Source organism: Anabrus simplex, chromosome 2 (genome assembly GCF_040414725.1).
Source record: "Anabrus simplex isolate iqAnaSimp1 chromosome 2, ASM4041472v1, whole genome shotgun sequence".
Taxonomy (NCBI): domain Eukaryota; kingdom Metazoa; phylum Arthropoda; class Insecta; order Orthoptera; family Tettigoniidae; genus Anabrus; species Anabrus simplex.
Window position 1 is genome coordinate 1,037,327,152 of NC_090266.1, and position 14,538 is coordinate 1,037,341,689.

The following is a 14,538-nucleotide window of genomic DNA, read 5'->3' on the forward strand; positions in this document are numbered from 1 at the left end:
GTAATGGCTCAAGTTAACTAACTGTAGTTAGGAAAACCACAAAGACAGTCTTTCTTAGAATCCCGTAGCAAAGCACAAGTACATCAGGTATAGTCATAGTTGTTTCTTCACTATGCATTCCATGAATGAGTATTTTGATGTGCTCTTCATGTACAGAAAAGTATAAGCAGTTGTACCACAGGTGTTTCATGTACAGAAAAGTATAAGCAGTTGTACCACAGGTGCAACATCTGTATATGGAATACACAGAATAAGAATAATATTATTGGTTTTACGTCACATTGACTTTTAAGACCTTTAGCAATTTGAATGAATGGTGATAGCTGGTGATGAGTGTTGATTTGAGGAACTAATTTAGACTTGATTATCAGTCAAATTAGAATAGATAATTACTAAATATATATTTTTTTTTACAAGTTATTTACGTCGCTCTGACACAGATAGGTCTTATGGCGACAATGGGACAGGAATGGTCTCGGAGTGGGAAGGAAGCAGCCATGGCCTTAATTAAGTTACAGCACCAGCATTTGCCTGGTGTAAAAATGGGAAACCACAGAAAACCATCTTCAGGACTCCTGAATACTGGCTGCATTTATGTGACTGCAGCTATCAAGTTTGGTCTCCAAATATGAGTAAAATAGGGGAGACTTCGTCTTAGAGGGCAACCATTGTAAAATACCTTCCAGTGTGGAGTTACATTATCATTCAATGGTGAACAGGTGCCACCTTTTAGAAACACACCAGTGATGTGTATCTGGCCATCTTGTCCTAGTCCAACCCTGCTAAATAGGACCACCAGAAATATAAGACGAGATACATAGTTGAAATTAAAGAAACTATCCTGCCCAGAATGTGAACTTGACTCTACATGACAACACTCGTTCCTGGTATCATACATCTCTATTGTATTGAGCTTAATTAAAGTATGACAGGCCCTGGGTTTGATTCCCAGCCAGGTCAGGGATTTTTACCTGGACCTGAAGGCTGGTTCAAGGTCCACTCAGCCTATGTGATTAGAATTGAGGAGAATAACGGCCGAGAGGATTCGTCGTGCTGGCCACACAAAAGCTCGCAATCTGCAGGCCTTCCGGCTGAGCAGCGGTCGCTTGGTAGGCCAAGGCCCTTCAAGGGCTGTAGTGCCATGGGGTTTGGTTTTTTTATGTTAACCCCTCAGAACGGGAGGAGTCGCAGCACGACACTCACTGGTGCAGGAGGAGGCCGCGTAAAATACGGGATACTTCAGTCGCTGTAATTCACCTGTTTTGGCACATATGAACACATGATTGTGGTAGAATACAATACACATGTTCTACTCTATACCATGAAATATTTCCCTTTAAACCATGTGGCTAGACATCCTTTCTATTACAATATTTGAGTACCTGTCGCACAAGCACACTGCTCGACATCATGCACCTCACTATTGCTTTCATTTTTGAACCAGCAACATTGCTTTTGAATGAACTGTTATTGGAATTACGATCATCACCTGAGTTGTCGTAACTTGTTCAAAAGCAATAAAAATACCCTCTTCACAGCTCCCTGCCATGATCGGTTTTCAGAGAGTTAAAATTGATGGCATTCAAGTTGGGTAAAAGAGAGGAAAAGGTCAGTATAGAGAGTCAATAAATCCACCAAAAGGAAGATGAAAGAATTTGCTATCCTTACGTAAAAGAAAATTTGACTTAGTTCACAATCCCTGTGGCAGATGGTAGCTTAATGCAGAGGCTGCATGTTGCATATAAGCACAGCACTCTGCACTGTTAGGTTAAATAAGCCAAATTTACTAAAGGTTATGAATCGGCACATTGTCTTCTAAAACTGTATATAGGATAATATCTTTTGTTTATTTCCACCTATTCAGTACATTACAAGATGTTGGCATTTATGTTAAAACATTTTTCAGATGAGACATGTTTCGCCTCCTACTGTGAGGCATCTTCAGTCATTATCAAAAAACCTTATTATTTTACCAGGCATCTGGTTAAAGATATTCTAAAATGTGTTTGATGATTATAAGAGAGATAAGATTTACATTTGTTATAAACGTGTTCATGAAGTAACTAAAACTCCAATATAGTGATAAAAACATATGTACCGTAGTTCTTTGTTGAATAGGACTTCGTTCAATTGTACTATAGTAAAAAAGGTGGCTTGAGGCCGTAGTCATTAATAGATGTCTAATACATAGTGGAAGGCATAAAATATCAGTTCTATGAGAATATACATTACATTCAAATGATACTAAAAACTGGTGGATTCATAGGTAGTACATATAAAATGTTCAATGAAATAACTAAAGATCTAATATAGTGATAAAGACATATATAGTTCTTTGTTAAATAGAACGTCGTATGATTGTACTTTAGTTACTTCATGAACATGTTTATAACAAATGTAAATCTTATCTCTCTTATAATCATCAAACACATTTTAGAATATCTTTAACCAGATGCCTGGTAAAATAATAAGGTTTTTTTTTATAATGACTGAAGATGCCTCACAGTAGGAGGTGAAACATGTCTCATCTGAAAAATGTTTTAACATAAATGCCAACATCTTGTAATGTATTGAATAGGTGGAAATAAACAAAAGATATTATCCTATATACAGTTTATGAAACTTTCAATACGGACGAAAAATGATTTACATCACATTGTCTTCTGCCAATTTTCATAAGTAGAGAACATGAAATATCAATATCTAACTTATTCACACTTCTCATCATTCTCCGTATTAGGCTGTGGAAGACATAATTGGTTCTATGCCTGTTGGATTTAGAAGACTGATTGAATCTCGTGTATCTCGGAGAAACATAGCTGTTGATTTTCTCTAGTAAATCAAAGCATTTTATTAGTCATCATCATCCTCAGCTTTAACTCATTTCCGAGTATAATCTTCTTCCATGTCACTTCACTCCAAACTCAAGGCTGTCTGTGGATGTGTTTATGGTGACTAAACAGTCCAATATTAGCAGGGAACAAATGACTGCACAGATCACACGGAATTGTTGGAGAAGGACGTGGTTGAGCTGCCCTGATTTTTCTCATATCATCCATCCACCAGACATGTACCATCCACCTAAGCTGATGACCAATGATGGATGACTCTATACTATTAGCATGCGCTTTCTCAAGAACAGCTAGGTTGGTGATATGGTGTTCCCACTTGATCCTAAGGGTGGATCGAAGCTTTTGTTGTGGAAGCACTCAAGCTTTATAAGGTCACGTTGGTATAGGGTCCAAGTTTCACAGCCATACAGTAATGGTGAGATGACAACAGCCTGGTACTCCATATGCTTTGTGTTCGCAGTCAGATCTTTGTTCATGAAGACCCGGTGCGATAGTCACCCAAATGCTGCATAGGCAGTACCAATTCTCTTCTGCACATCCTCTTTACAGTTATAGGGCACAGATAGAGTACTACCCAGGTGTGAGAAGTGGTATACCTGCTCCAGTGATGCATCTGAGATGGAGATGTTGAATTGTGGAAGGGTTGTGCCCGGTGAAGGTTGTGCTAGGGCCTTAGTCTTTTGAACGTTAATTGTGAGACCAAATCAATTACATGCACTCTTGTAGCAGTTAACTGACTGTTGTAACTCCTCTGGTGTAAGTGCAGCTGGTGCAGCATCATCTGCATACAGCATTTTGGTAATCTTTGTAACATCAGTTAGGCTCTGGGAGCAAAGTCGACCTATGTTAAAAAGGCCTCCATCTAAATGGTACCGTATCTGATCTCTATGCCTGGATTGCTTGTAGGTGATTCATAGAGCATTGCAGACACATACAGTGCAAATAGCATTGGAGCAAGTACACAACCCTGTTTTAGTCCATGAGTGATTGAGATATCTTATTCTAATGGGAAACCCGACCAGTCATGCCATCATGGAGAGCCTGGATTAGATCAAAAAAACGCTGAGGACAGCCAAAGGGTTTCAGCATCGCCCACATAGCAGGTCTTGGAACCAAGTCAAAGGCCTTATCCATGTCATAAAACACTAACGAGGGAACGGTACGAAGTCGGACGGCGAATTTCGATTTGATTTTTACATATTCTTGAAGGTCTTATTAAGCTGAAACAGGTAGTGAAAGTCTAATTTTTCGCTGGTCCTTTTTAAGTGGCCATCTGGGAGCTCAAAGTTGGCGGTCCGCGCAATGAATTGTACAGTACATGCCGGCACGCGTCAGCGCTCACAGCCAGCGGCTGTCTTGCCTCGCCTTTCCTCTCCACTCCTTCGGTTCTCCTCTGTCCCCCACCACATACGGCTGCCTACAATTGTGTATAGGGAATTGCGGGTGAAGACCGACGTTAGTTGGGACATTTTATTTACAAAATATGAATTCATTATGGAATAAATAAACAATAAAAATTGTTTACAAATCACTACTTAACATACCAAATAATACATAATCAAATATCATCTGCATCATCATGACATTCAAAGTGTTCAAGAAATGACTTTATTCTAACACAGTCTGGCATTGGTCCATTGTTCATGGCATGATAGTGAAAATCTAACACAAAATGTGAATAACAAAACACAAGACAGCAATGTGCGCACCTTATAAACGAAAAATTGGTACAATCATTTCCAGCACACCTTTTATCAGTTAAATCATGAAAATTCGTTTGTGAGACAGTATGAAATTGTGGTATATTGTCAGTAATGGAATAACCACCCGCTTTCCAAGCATATTTCAGCATTGGTACAAAACAATCAGCTTGCAGTTGGTTATGCGCTAGTATTTGACTAGTTATAATAAAAAGTCTGTTTTTGGGTTTTAATTTTGACTGGCCGTGTAAATTCCTTACCCGGCAAATGTTTTCCATTCGACGGACTAAACATTTTAGTTGTCGGAAGAGTCCAAGATCACACGGCTGGCAAAGATACGTAGTTCCTTTCGGTATGTATTCAATTTGTACATGTTTGTTCGTCAGGGATTCAAGCTGTGCATTTTTGCCCTGGCCACTGAATGAATCTATGAGAAGAAGATTTCTTCCGTCTTCCTGTAATTGCGGATGGAAAACGTTTTGAAACCAGTCACGTACATGCCCTTTCCCCATTTTACCGGAAGATGAACAATCAATTACGACATATTTAAAGGCATCCATGTAGGCTTTGATACTTTCTTGTACTCTAGGTCCAAACTTTCCATTAATTTCTTGGAAAACGATCAAGAACAAATGTCCCATTTCTCCAGCTTTAGAAATGTGATATTGCACTGTGTGGGAGTGCGTAAAACTATTTCGGCAAACAAGCGTAGCAAGAACGTCTTTCACACCACGAAAATCATAACTTCTCTGTGTTGCCATTTCGTACTCAAATCGGGACTGGTCCGAATTCCAGATATTGGCATCCGGGATCTCTTTCTTTTCTTGCAATTCATTAATGAATGTTACAAACTTTTTAGCCACTTCGTGTCGTACTTCTTCGTCTGTTTTAAACGTTTTACTAACTAGTTTGGTTACTTTTCGGAACCGAATTTTCAAACGCCTTTTAAGGTTTGTCAAGTATGACTCGCTTTGGAGAGAATGTTTGGGGCAATACAATTCTCTACCCTCACCAATCCAACGCTCAATGTCCGATTTTGTGACATATAAATAACGCATCCTTGCCTTGGTGAACTCTTCTTTCACATACGCTCGAACCATCGCACATTTCCTAATTTCTCCATTGTGTTCAACGTGGTTGACGATTCCATAAATTTGTCTCCGAGTCTTCTTATACTTCCGTACGGCGTACATAGGTCCTCGTTCCTTTATTTTTTGATACATGTCCAACAATGATTCGGAATCATAATCTTCCACTGACTTACAGGGTCTTCCTCGGCCATCACAAGACTTGTTATCTTCGTTAAACTCATCTCCGTGTTTGCGTTTTTTCGGTGTTGTTGTCTCCTCCTCAACGCCATCTTCATCTTCTGAATCAACGTAAACGGCTTCTTCCTCCTGAATAAATTCGCATTTCCCCTCCAAAATTGCATCAAACGTTGTCTTTATTTGTATATACATGATTTGCTCTTCATCAGAAAGCTCTACAGCTTCCTGAATATTAACACCGTAGGCATTAATAAGAGCTGCAATAATGTTGCAAGCGGCCATAACAAAGTAAAGAATCCAATGCGTTATCCTGTATGTGGAATAGCCATCAGTCGTGGAGAACTTGACCGAATAGAATAGGACTCGCCGTCTCATATACAGAACTGTTGGCAGCCGTGTGTGGTAGGGGACAGAGGAGAACGAGGGAGTGGAGAGGGAAGGAGAGGCAGGGCAGCCGCTGGCCGTGAGCGCTGACGCGTGCCAGCATGTACTGTACAATTCAGGGCGCGCACCGCCAACTTTGAGCCCCCAAATGCCCCCTAAAAAAAGACCAGCGAAAAATTAGACTTTCACTACCTGTTTCAGCTTAAAAAGACCTTCACGAATATGTAAAAATCAAATCGAAATTCGCCGTCCGACTTCGTACCGTTCCCTCGTAAGAAGAGGGGATTTTGTTGCTCTATACATTTTTCCTGGAGTTGTCTTACTTACACAGAAAATCAAATGAATAGTGCTTCTGGAGGATCAAAATTCACACTGAGACTCTGGGGGGATCTTCTCAGAAATAGCCTGGAGGCAGTTAAGTAAAATTCTTGCAAGAATTTTGCCCACAATAGATAAGAGTAATATACCACAGTAGTTGTCACAAACACTGCAATCTCCTTTCTTGAAGATTGTGATTATAGTGGCATTCTTTAGGCCACCAGGTACTTCTCTTGTTTCCATAATTTTCAGGATAAGAGTGAAAATTCACGTTTTGATGGATTTACCTCCAGCTTGAATTAATTCCAGTGGGATGTTATCTTGGCCAGGTGCCTTTCTGGGTTTCATTTGATTGAGAGCTACACTGAATTCTTGGAAAGTGGGTGGTACTGCCATCCATGGTTGTTCAGGTTGTTGAGGCACATCCCGAAGGAAGTTTTCATCGGTTGTGGAAGGGCGATTTAGAAGAATGGATAAGTGCTCCTTCCAGTGCTCCATTACTGTCAGTGAGAGAGGTGGAGTTGTCAGCACTTTTCAGTGTACCTGATGAAGAGTGAAATGGACCATATAACTCTTTGATTCCTGCATAAAAGTTCCTCAGGTCCCGAGCATCAGATAGTCTCTGAAGTTCATGAACTTTCTGTTGCCAGCAAGTATTCTTGATTTATCTCATCTGTGTCTGTCTGACATTTGTACTTTAGTTCTAAATACTGAGCTTTCTTTATGTTGGAGGACGGGGCTTGATGATGAGATAGATAGGCTCTCCTTTTGTTGTTGATAAGACACAAAATGTCTTCGTTGTTTTTGTCAAACCAGTCTTGTCTCTTCTGATTTACAAAACCAGTGGTTTTCTCAGCTGACTTTCTGGTGATCTTCCATTGAGTGGCCCATTTTTGCTGAACATCATTTGAGCTAACTGGATTTTCAGACAGTTGGACATTGATTGCTTTCTCAAAGTTTGAAGAAATGGCTTCATCTTGGAGTTTGAACGTGTTAAACCTTCTTCTGGACAACTTTTGGAAAAGCCTAGGTGGTTTATGTCCCATAGAGATCCTGAGTTTACAAAAGTGAAGCTTGTGATCTGTCCAAGAGTCATCAATATTTCTTGCTGTTCTGGTAATATGTACGTCCTTCTTATCACATTGACGGGTAATTATGTAATCAAGGATGTGCCAGTGCTTAGAACGAGGATGCATCCATGTCAGAACTGAGTGTTGGTAATGAAGAATTCATGTTCTGCACAATGACTGAAAAGCACGAGTCCATTGGGATTACAGTTTCCAAGACCTTGCTTACCCATCACCTACTTCCGTAGCCAATTATCCTTCCCAACACTGGCATTGTAATCACCAAGGAGTAAGAGTTTGTCTTCAGAAGCTGATTACAGAACTGACTCTCTACTTCATCATCAGCATCTAAGGTTGGAGCATAGGCAGAGATGAGAGTCATAAATTTATTTCCTGAGAGTGGTTTGCAGAGAGTCATAAGTCTTACACTGATTGCAGTGCAAGCAAGCTGGTGGTCATTAACTAGTTTGGTCTTCACAGCGAATCCTACACCATGAATACGGCATTCTCCCTCCTCCCTCCCCTTGCAGAAGATGGTATGTCCTGATCCGAACTCAGCAATTTTGCCTTCAGTGGGCAACCTGGTTTCACTGAGAGCAGCAACATCAATGTTGAGTTTGGATAGCTCATGGGTAACAAGAATTGTTCTTCTTTCAGGTCTGTCATTGCTTTTTAAATCAAGCAAAGTTCTGACGATACATGATCCAACAATCAAACTGTGTGTCTTAATTGCTTTTGAGTTTCGATCGCATGAAGGGTGACCTGCTGGGTGCGGCTGCCCAGCTGGACAAGAGAAGTGACTTCCGATGTTTAGCCCACCTTTTCTAGGGTCTTCCCCATGTGGGGTGGGCAGAGGTAATCCTAAATAGGCCTGCCCAAATACAGAGGCAGGACTGAATTCCTGAATAGTCGCAGAATCCCAGAAAGACGACTATCACACACCTGCTGCCAGTGTGCAGGTCCAAACTAGGGGCTTCCAGTTTCACCCATGACCTGCTCCCACCATCCATATCCCATCACCATTGGACTTTGGAAAGTAAGTGACATATGGAAGAAGTGCCACCGGTATGAATTTGTTTTAGGTGGATGTCTGCTTGCCAAGAAGTGACCCACACACTATGATCTCGGAGTCTTGTCCTGCGGCACATAAGGAATGTGACATACAGGACCGAACACAGAGACTGCAATGAACTGCCACAGACTCAAAATTAAACTGAGGTTCTCCTTCGCAGCCAGAACTTAGTTATTACTATGATTCCATGGTATGATATAATACCATTGAACCCCCCCACAACATGGACGCGCCTGGCAAGAACTATCCATGTAGCCTAATTTTATTGGCTCATGAACCGGGTTAAGGAGCTGTCTGAGTCCAAGCTCCAAGACACTTTATTAGTGAGTTATAAAGCTAGTATCAAGTTTTCTCATCTTTCTTGAATATTTGTAAGTGTAAAGAGTTTTCTAATTCCTTATATTCTTTGCAGTCATATAGGGTAATAACAGTGTAAGAATAAATGCCAATACATAAAAATGTATGTTGGATGGACTCTATCTTAGAAATGAAAGCAACATAGTTAGGATTTCATACCTGAGTCAGATGGCATAAAACTGAATAATTGGGGCAACTAACTTACCTGGTATAGCCTTTATTTTGTATTAGAGAAATAGCTATGTTTATTATATGCCTTATCCTAAACATTTAGGGCCGATGACCTTCAATGTTAGGCCCCTTAAAACAACAAGCATCATCATCACCTAAACATTTAATCCCCTGATAAGTTCAATTTGTACTAAAATAAGATCACTGATGCTGATTGAGATGATATGTTGTCCAGAGATAAATAAATATCCTTTGAGATTTTTTCTCTTTTCTTTTTCAGAAATGGAGGAAAGAAGTACTTGGTGCCCTTAGAACCCCTCAAATGGAGCTTTTAAACAAGGTAGAAAGGGTTATCCTAGAAAGAGAACTGTATGGTGTCTGGAGCAGATGTGATCCAATTGCAGCTGCTTTAGCTATTGACCCTGCAATAATTGTTGAAAAGAGCAAGTGCTTCGTGACTGTTGAGTTACATGGGCAACACACGAGAGGTGCTATGGTTGTGGACCACTTATGTAGGCTAAATAAAGAGCCAAATGTTACAGTTGTTAAGAAAATTGACATAGAAGAATACAAGAAAGTGTTAATGAATGCTTTTGGCTCTAATTTAACAGAGAAAGAGTGAAATGGAGAAACTAGTTTTTTAATTATTATTGTGAAATATGCTAAGTTACATATCCTCATGTTATATGACCTCTGAATGTGTTGGTTAGCTGTCTTTTAGCAGTAGCATGTGATATTGTCTCAAATTAAGCTAAATAATATTCTATTCTTCAAACACAATGAACCTTGTATTTAAAAAAGATGATGTAACTTACTACATTAAAAAATAAGAAAAATTGTTATTGCATTTATTCCTCTGTTAATATAATTCTCAGTGGGTTGATTGTTCTTGAAATGTTAATGGTAAGAGTTATCTCTTTCACTCGCTATATGCCACCATACCCAAAGGAAACTGAAACCCCTTTGTGCTACAACTTTAGTGGGACTTAGGCTACCAAGCAGCCACTGCTAAGACTGAAGGCCTTCACAGTATGAGGTCAGCATGACAAATCCTCTCAGCTATTTATTCTTAGCTTTCTATAATGGGGCTGCACTCTCACCATTAGGTAGCTCCTCAATTTTCCTCATGTAGGCTGAGTGGACCTCGAACCAGCCCTCAGAACCGGGTAAAAATCCCTGACTTGGCTGGAAAATGAACCCAGCACCTTCCAGTAAGAGACAGACACAGTAATCCTAGACCACAGGGCCGGCTTCAAACTCTCAGCTGTAGCTTATACTTATGAAGTTCAATGTAATTGCCCCTGTTGATATAATTTTTTTGTCACATCATGATCCCTAAATGCCAATTCCTGTTTACCAAGAAAACATAGCGCCTGCAACATAAATAAGAGCTGTTGTGTTGAACTTTGCAATTATGGACTGTGATTTCAGCCATTAGTTGATCATCTAATGCAGTCTCAACTCTGCTTTCACTGAAACTGGCAATACCGAGGGTTTCTAGTAACCTAAGTACCATACTGAAGTTTTGTGGCCTGTTATTAAATTCACTGAATTTCCTAAATGAGGGGATGCAGTTTCTATCCAGCAAGAATTTTTCTCCTAGTGTACAAATTAGGATGAAAATTCCTATTAAAATTTTTTGCTGTCTGAAATGTGGTAAGACTTGCCTATGAGCTGGCGAGAGAGACTTTCCTTATAGATGACTTCAAGAGTACACTGCGAACTGCCATCAACTGAGAAGACTAGGAAGTTAAACAAGGATAGAAAGAAGAAAAGAGAAGTATGGGAAGAGTTATATACCACAGAAGCAGTGATAGACAGAGGCTGGACAAGACCCAATCAAAAATTCTGCCATGTACTGACCGGGTTGATAGGGCATGGTCACCACCACAAGATATGCAAAAAGGATTCACTTTAATGAGCCGGATGAAACTTGCATGTGCAGTTGGTGCCATTCAGTTTATGAAAGATACCGGTACCACATAATATCAAGACAACAAAGAAAGATCTTCCTCACAGAGTATAGTGAATTAGGAACTATGATACAGTATTAGTGTCTTTACAATTTGCTGTACACCACGCTGACAAAATAGGACTTATGGCAATGATGGAATAGGAAAGGGCTAAGAGTGGGAAGGAAGTGGCCATGGCCTTAATTAGGGTAGAGCCCCGGCCTTTTCCTGGTGCGAAAATTGGAATCCACAGAAAACCATATTCAGGGCTGCCAACAGTGGGATTTAAACCCACTATCTCTCGAATGCAAGCTGACAGCTATGTGACCCAAACCGCACAGCCAGTCACTCGGTGTACTGACGTCTAATACCAGCTTAAAAGCATAATCGTGTGCAGTTCTGTTATTATTATTATTATTATTATTATTATTATTATTATTATTGTTTTGGAAATTATGTAGGGGTTGTTCAATGATCATTTAATGGGCTGGCTAGTTTACCAGTAATTTTCCTTTGTCATTTTACAGTGCCGTCAATGCCAATCATGGATGTTTATTTATAAATTATTATTATAAAACTACAAATACACTTCCACGAATGACATTGACGTCGCCAGAAAATTACATAACAGAAAATTGCCAGTAAACTAGCCAGCCCATTAAATGCTCATTAAACCACCCCTATATAAAAATGCCAGTGCTCCATTGAGACTACAAATTAAAATGAAGAAGACAAAAATAATGATTGTTGATGGAGCCGAGAAATTAGCCAGCACAGACATCTTCAGGGAATGGAGAACATCTCAAACATTCTGTACCTTGGTTCAGTCATTTCCAGTTTCAGTAGCTGTGCTCCTGAGATTAAGAGAAGAACGACTATAGCCAAAAATGAAATGACAAATTTTTCCCATTTATATACTGTATATATGTCTTACCATTCCCTGAATTTTGAGAATCACAATCCCCAAGGAGGATATTGCCCAGTTGTCTTCACCTCTTGGGGTCCTTGGCCAGACGTGCTGCACCAAAGAGGTTCAACCCAGTTCAAGTAAAATGGTTTTGAGTTCATTTTGATCATTCTTGATTAAAAAAAGTAGGTGGAATATCTGATCGTGATTTCATAAGTGGAATGTGCAGTGGAGTGCCCTAGAACGAGAATGATGGCTATTATTAGCATTAAAAAAAGTAGGCAAGTTTTTGAAGCATCTTGCAATGCAAAAGAATGAATGAAAATAAAATGGAACCCTCACTCATGTTTAACATACATTAAACAGATGTCTTCATTCTGCTGGAACTAAACTTTGTGCTCCATATCACCAAGTTTCTACCGACGCATCAGCAAACTGTATGTCAACACAGCATCATCACGTTAAGGGGACTCTATTACCAATTTTATTGAATCATCACATGTGTTCAATATTTTGATTTTCACTTTTAACAGTATTCAAGTGTTGTGCTCAGATCATTCTAGCATATTCTTCAACATTTTAACTGACGCATTCGGCAGTCTGAATTATTTTTGATGTGTTTCTGTCCTTGTCCTTGGTGCTTAATCTTTAAACTTTTCAGCTGATGATGTCTGCAAGATAGATGAAACATGTTCCGTTATTTTTAAATTTTATTTAAATAATTAAATAAAAAAATTATTATTGTAAAGGTGGAACGTTTGACCATACCTTTTAAGTATACGTACGACAATATGGGATTTATAATGAAATTCATTTTATGCTATCAGTCGGTTAAGTCACTGTCTTTCTGAGTCCGAGTTCGCAGGTTCAAATCTCGGCTTGAGTCGGTGGCCCTTAAAACTATAATGAAATGGCAACAGCTCCAAATCATTGGTTTCTAGTACGTTAATAAAAATAACATTTTATAAAGTGCACAAAAATTATGCATTACAAACTCGAATATTCACAAATACTTTTTGATCGTAATTTACAACTTAGAATGTGGTAGCATTCACAGCATTCATTACAAAGTTCACACATACAATCACTGCTGGGGATGTGATAAAAATTATGCATACGAATATTAGCGTCACAAAACTGTAACTTTATACTACTCTATTCTGTATCCCAAGTTTGCGAGGGAAAATAGTTAAACACTACTTAGCATATGTTTTGACGTGTATTTTTCTTTATCAACTAACAAAATATCTATACCCATTCCCTTTATATTGTATATATACTTTGTGTGTGTCTATGTATATTTCTTCACCGCATTATTTGTATTAAATGTCACTTCTTTATAGCTTATCACATGACGATGTGGCGTAGGGATGTGGCGACCCCATCGCCTAGTGGGTAACCACTGCAATTAGCCTCCCAAGTATTGGCGGGTAAACCATAAACCTTACTGACATGAGGAAATGCACGTCAGGCACCGACCAGCTAGTGCAAAAAAAATAGTAACGCAAAGACCCATGATAGGCCTAGCAAGCCAGTGGTAGCATATTAATATCGCTTTTCAACAATCAAAAATGCCTTGGATCGAATGTAAAACCAATACCAAAAGTGACAAAGCCTTTGTGCAGATCTGTCAGGTATGACGGCCAAAATGGTTCTGATTGTAGACAAATCTGTTCAAAGAAAAATATAAGAATTGGGACTATTAATGTAGTATCCTTAGAAAGGGATGCAATAATTCAAGAAATCACATGGAGAATGACGGAGAGAAACATAACGACAATGGGACTAAGTAAAATAAGAAAAAAAGGGAGTGGTAGTAAGGTGCTGGAGAGGGGATATAAAATGTGGTGGTCAGGAAGAGACAAAAGAATAAATGGTGTTGCAATAATAGTGGCTAAAAAACTGGCCAACAAAGTACTCAATGTGGATTATGTTTGCGAGAGAATAATTAAAGTTCAGTTAATGATGGAAGGAAATATCCTTGATATAATCCAGGTTTATGCTCCTCAAATAGGTTGTGAAATAGATAACAAGGAAGAGTTTATCACTAAACTGGAGGATGCTGTAACATCTAACAAGACTGTGATTATAGGTGACTTCAATGCTAGAGATGGGAATGATAGAGGGGGATATGAAACAGTTATAGGAAGCCACAGAGAAGATCACAGAAACGATGAAGAGGAGATGTTATTCTCTATGTGTCTGAGAAATAAATGGATCTTTGGTAATGGATGGTATAAGAAAAAAGAGAGTCACAATTTTACCAGATACAGTTGGAACTTGCAACAGAAATCCATAATTGATTATATAATAATAACGGGAGAAATCAGAAGATGCTTGACAGATGTGAAAGTGATACCAAGCATTAATCTTGACGGTGACCACAGACTACTGGTGGGGACATTGCTGAAATTCAGATGGTGTAAATATGGGGGAAAAAGACAGGCAAACATCAAATTCTGGAAACTAAAAGTTAGAGAATTCCAAGAT

The 14,538-nt window shown here is 39.2% G+C and overlaps 1 protein-coding gene across 1 annotated transcript in view; it reads left to right on the top strand.

Annotated features, from left to right (window-relative positions):
• Positions 1-10,027, top strand: part of LOC136864661 (nucleoside hydrolase) — a 108,737-nt gene extending 98,710 nt beyond the window's left edge. Inside the window, exon 6 of the mRNA XM_067141954.2 lies at positions 9,470-10,027. Within this exon, the coding sequence (XP_066998055.2) occupies positions 9,470-9,811 (342 nt within the window). The 3' untranslated portion in view covers positions 9,812-10,027. The remainder of the gene's footprint in view (positions 1-9,469) is intronic.
• Positions 10,028-14,538: the final 4,511 nt, after the last annotated feature.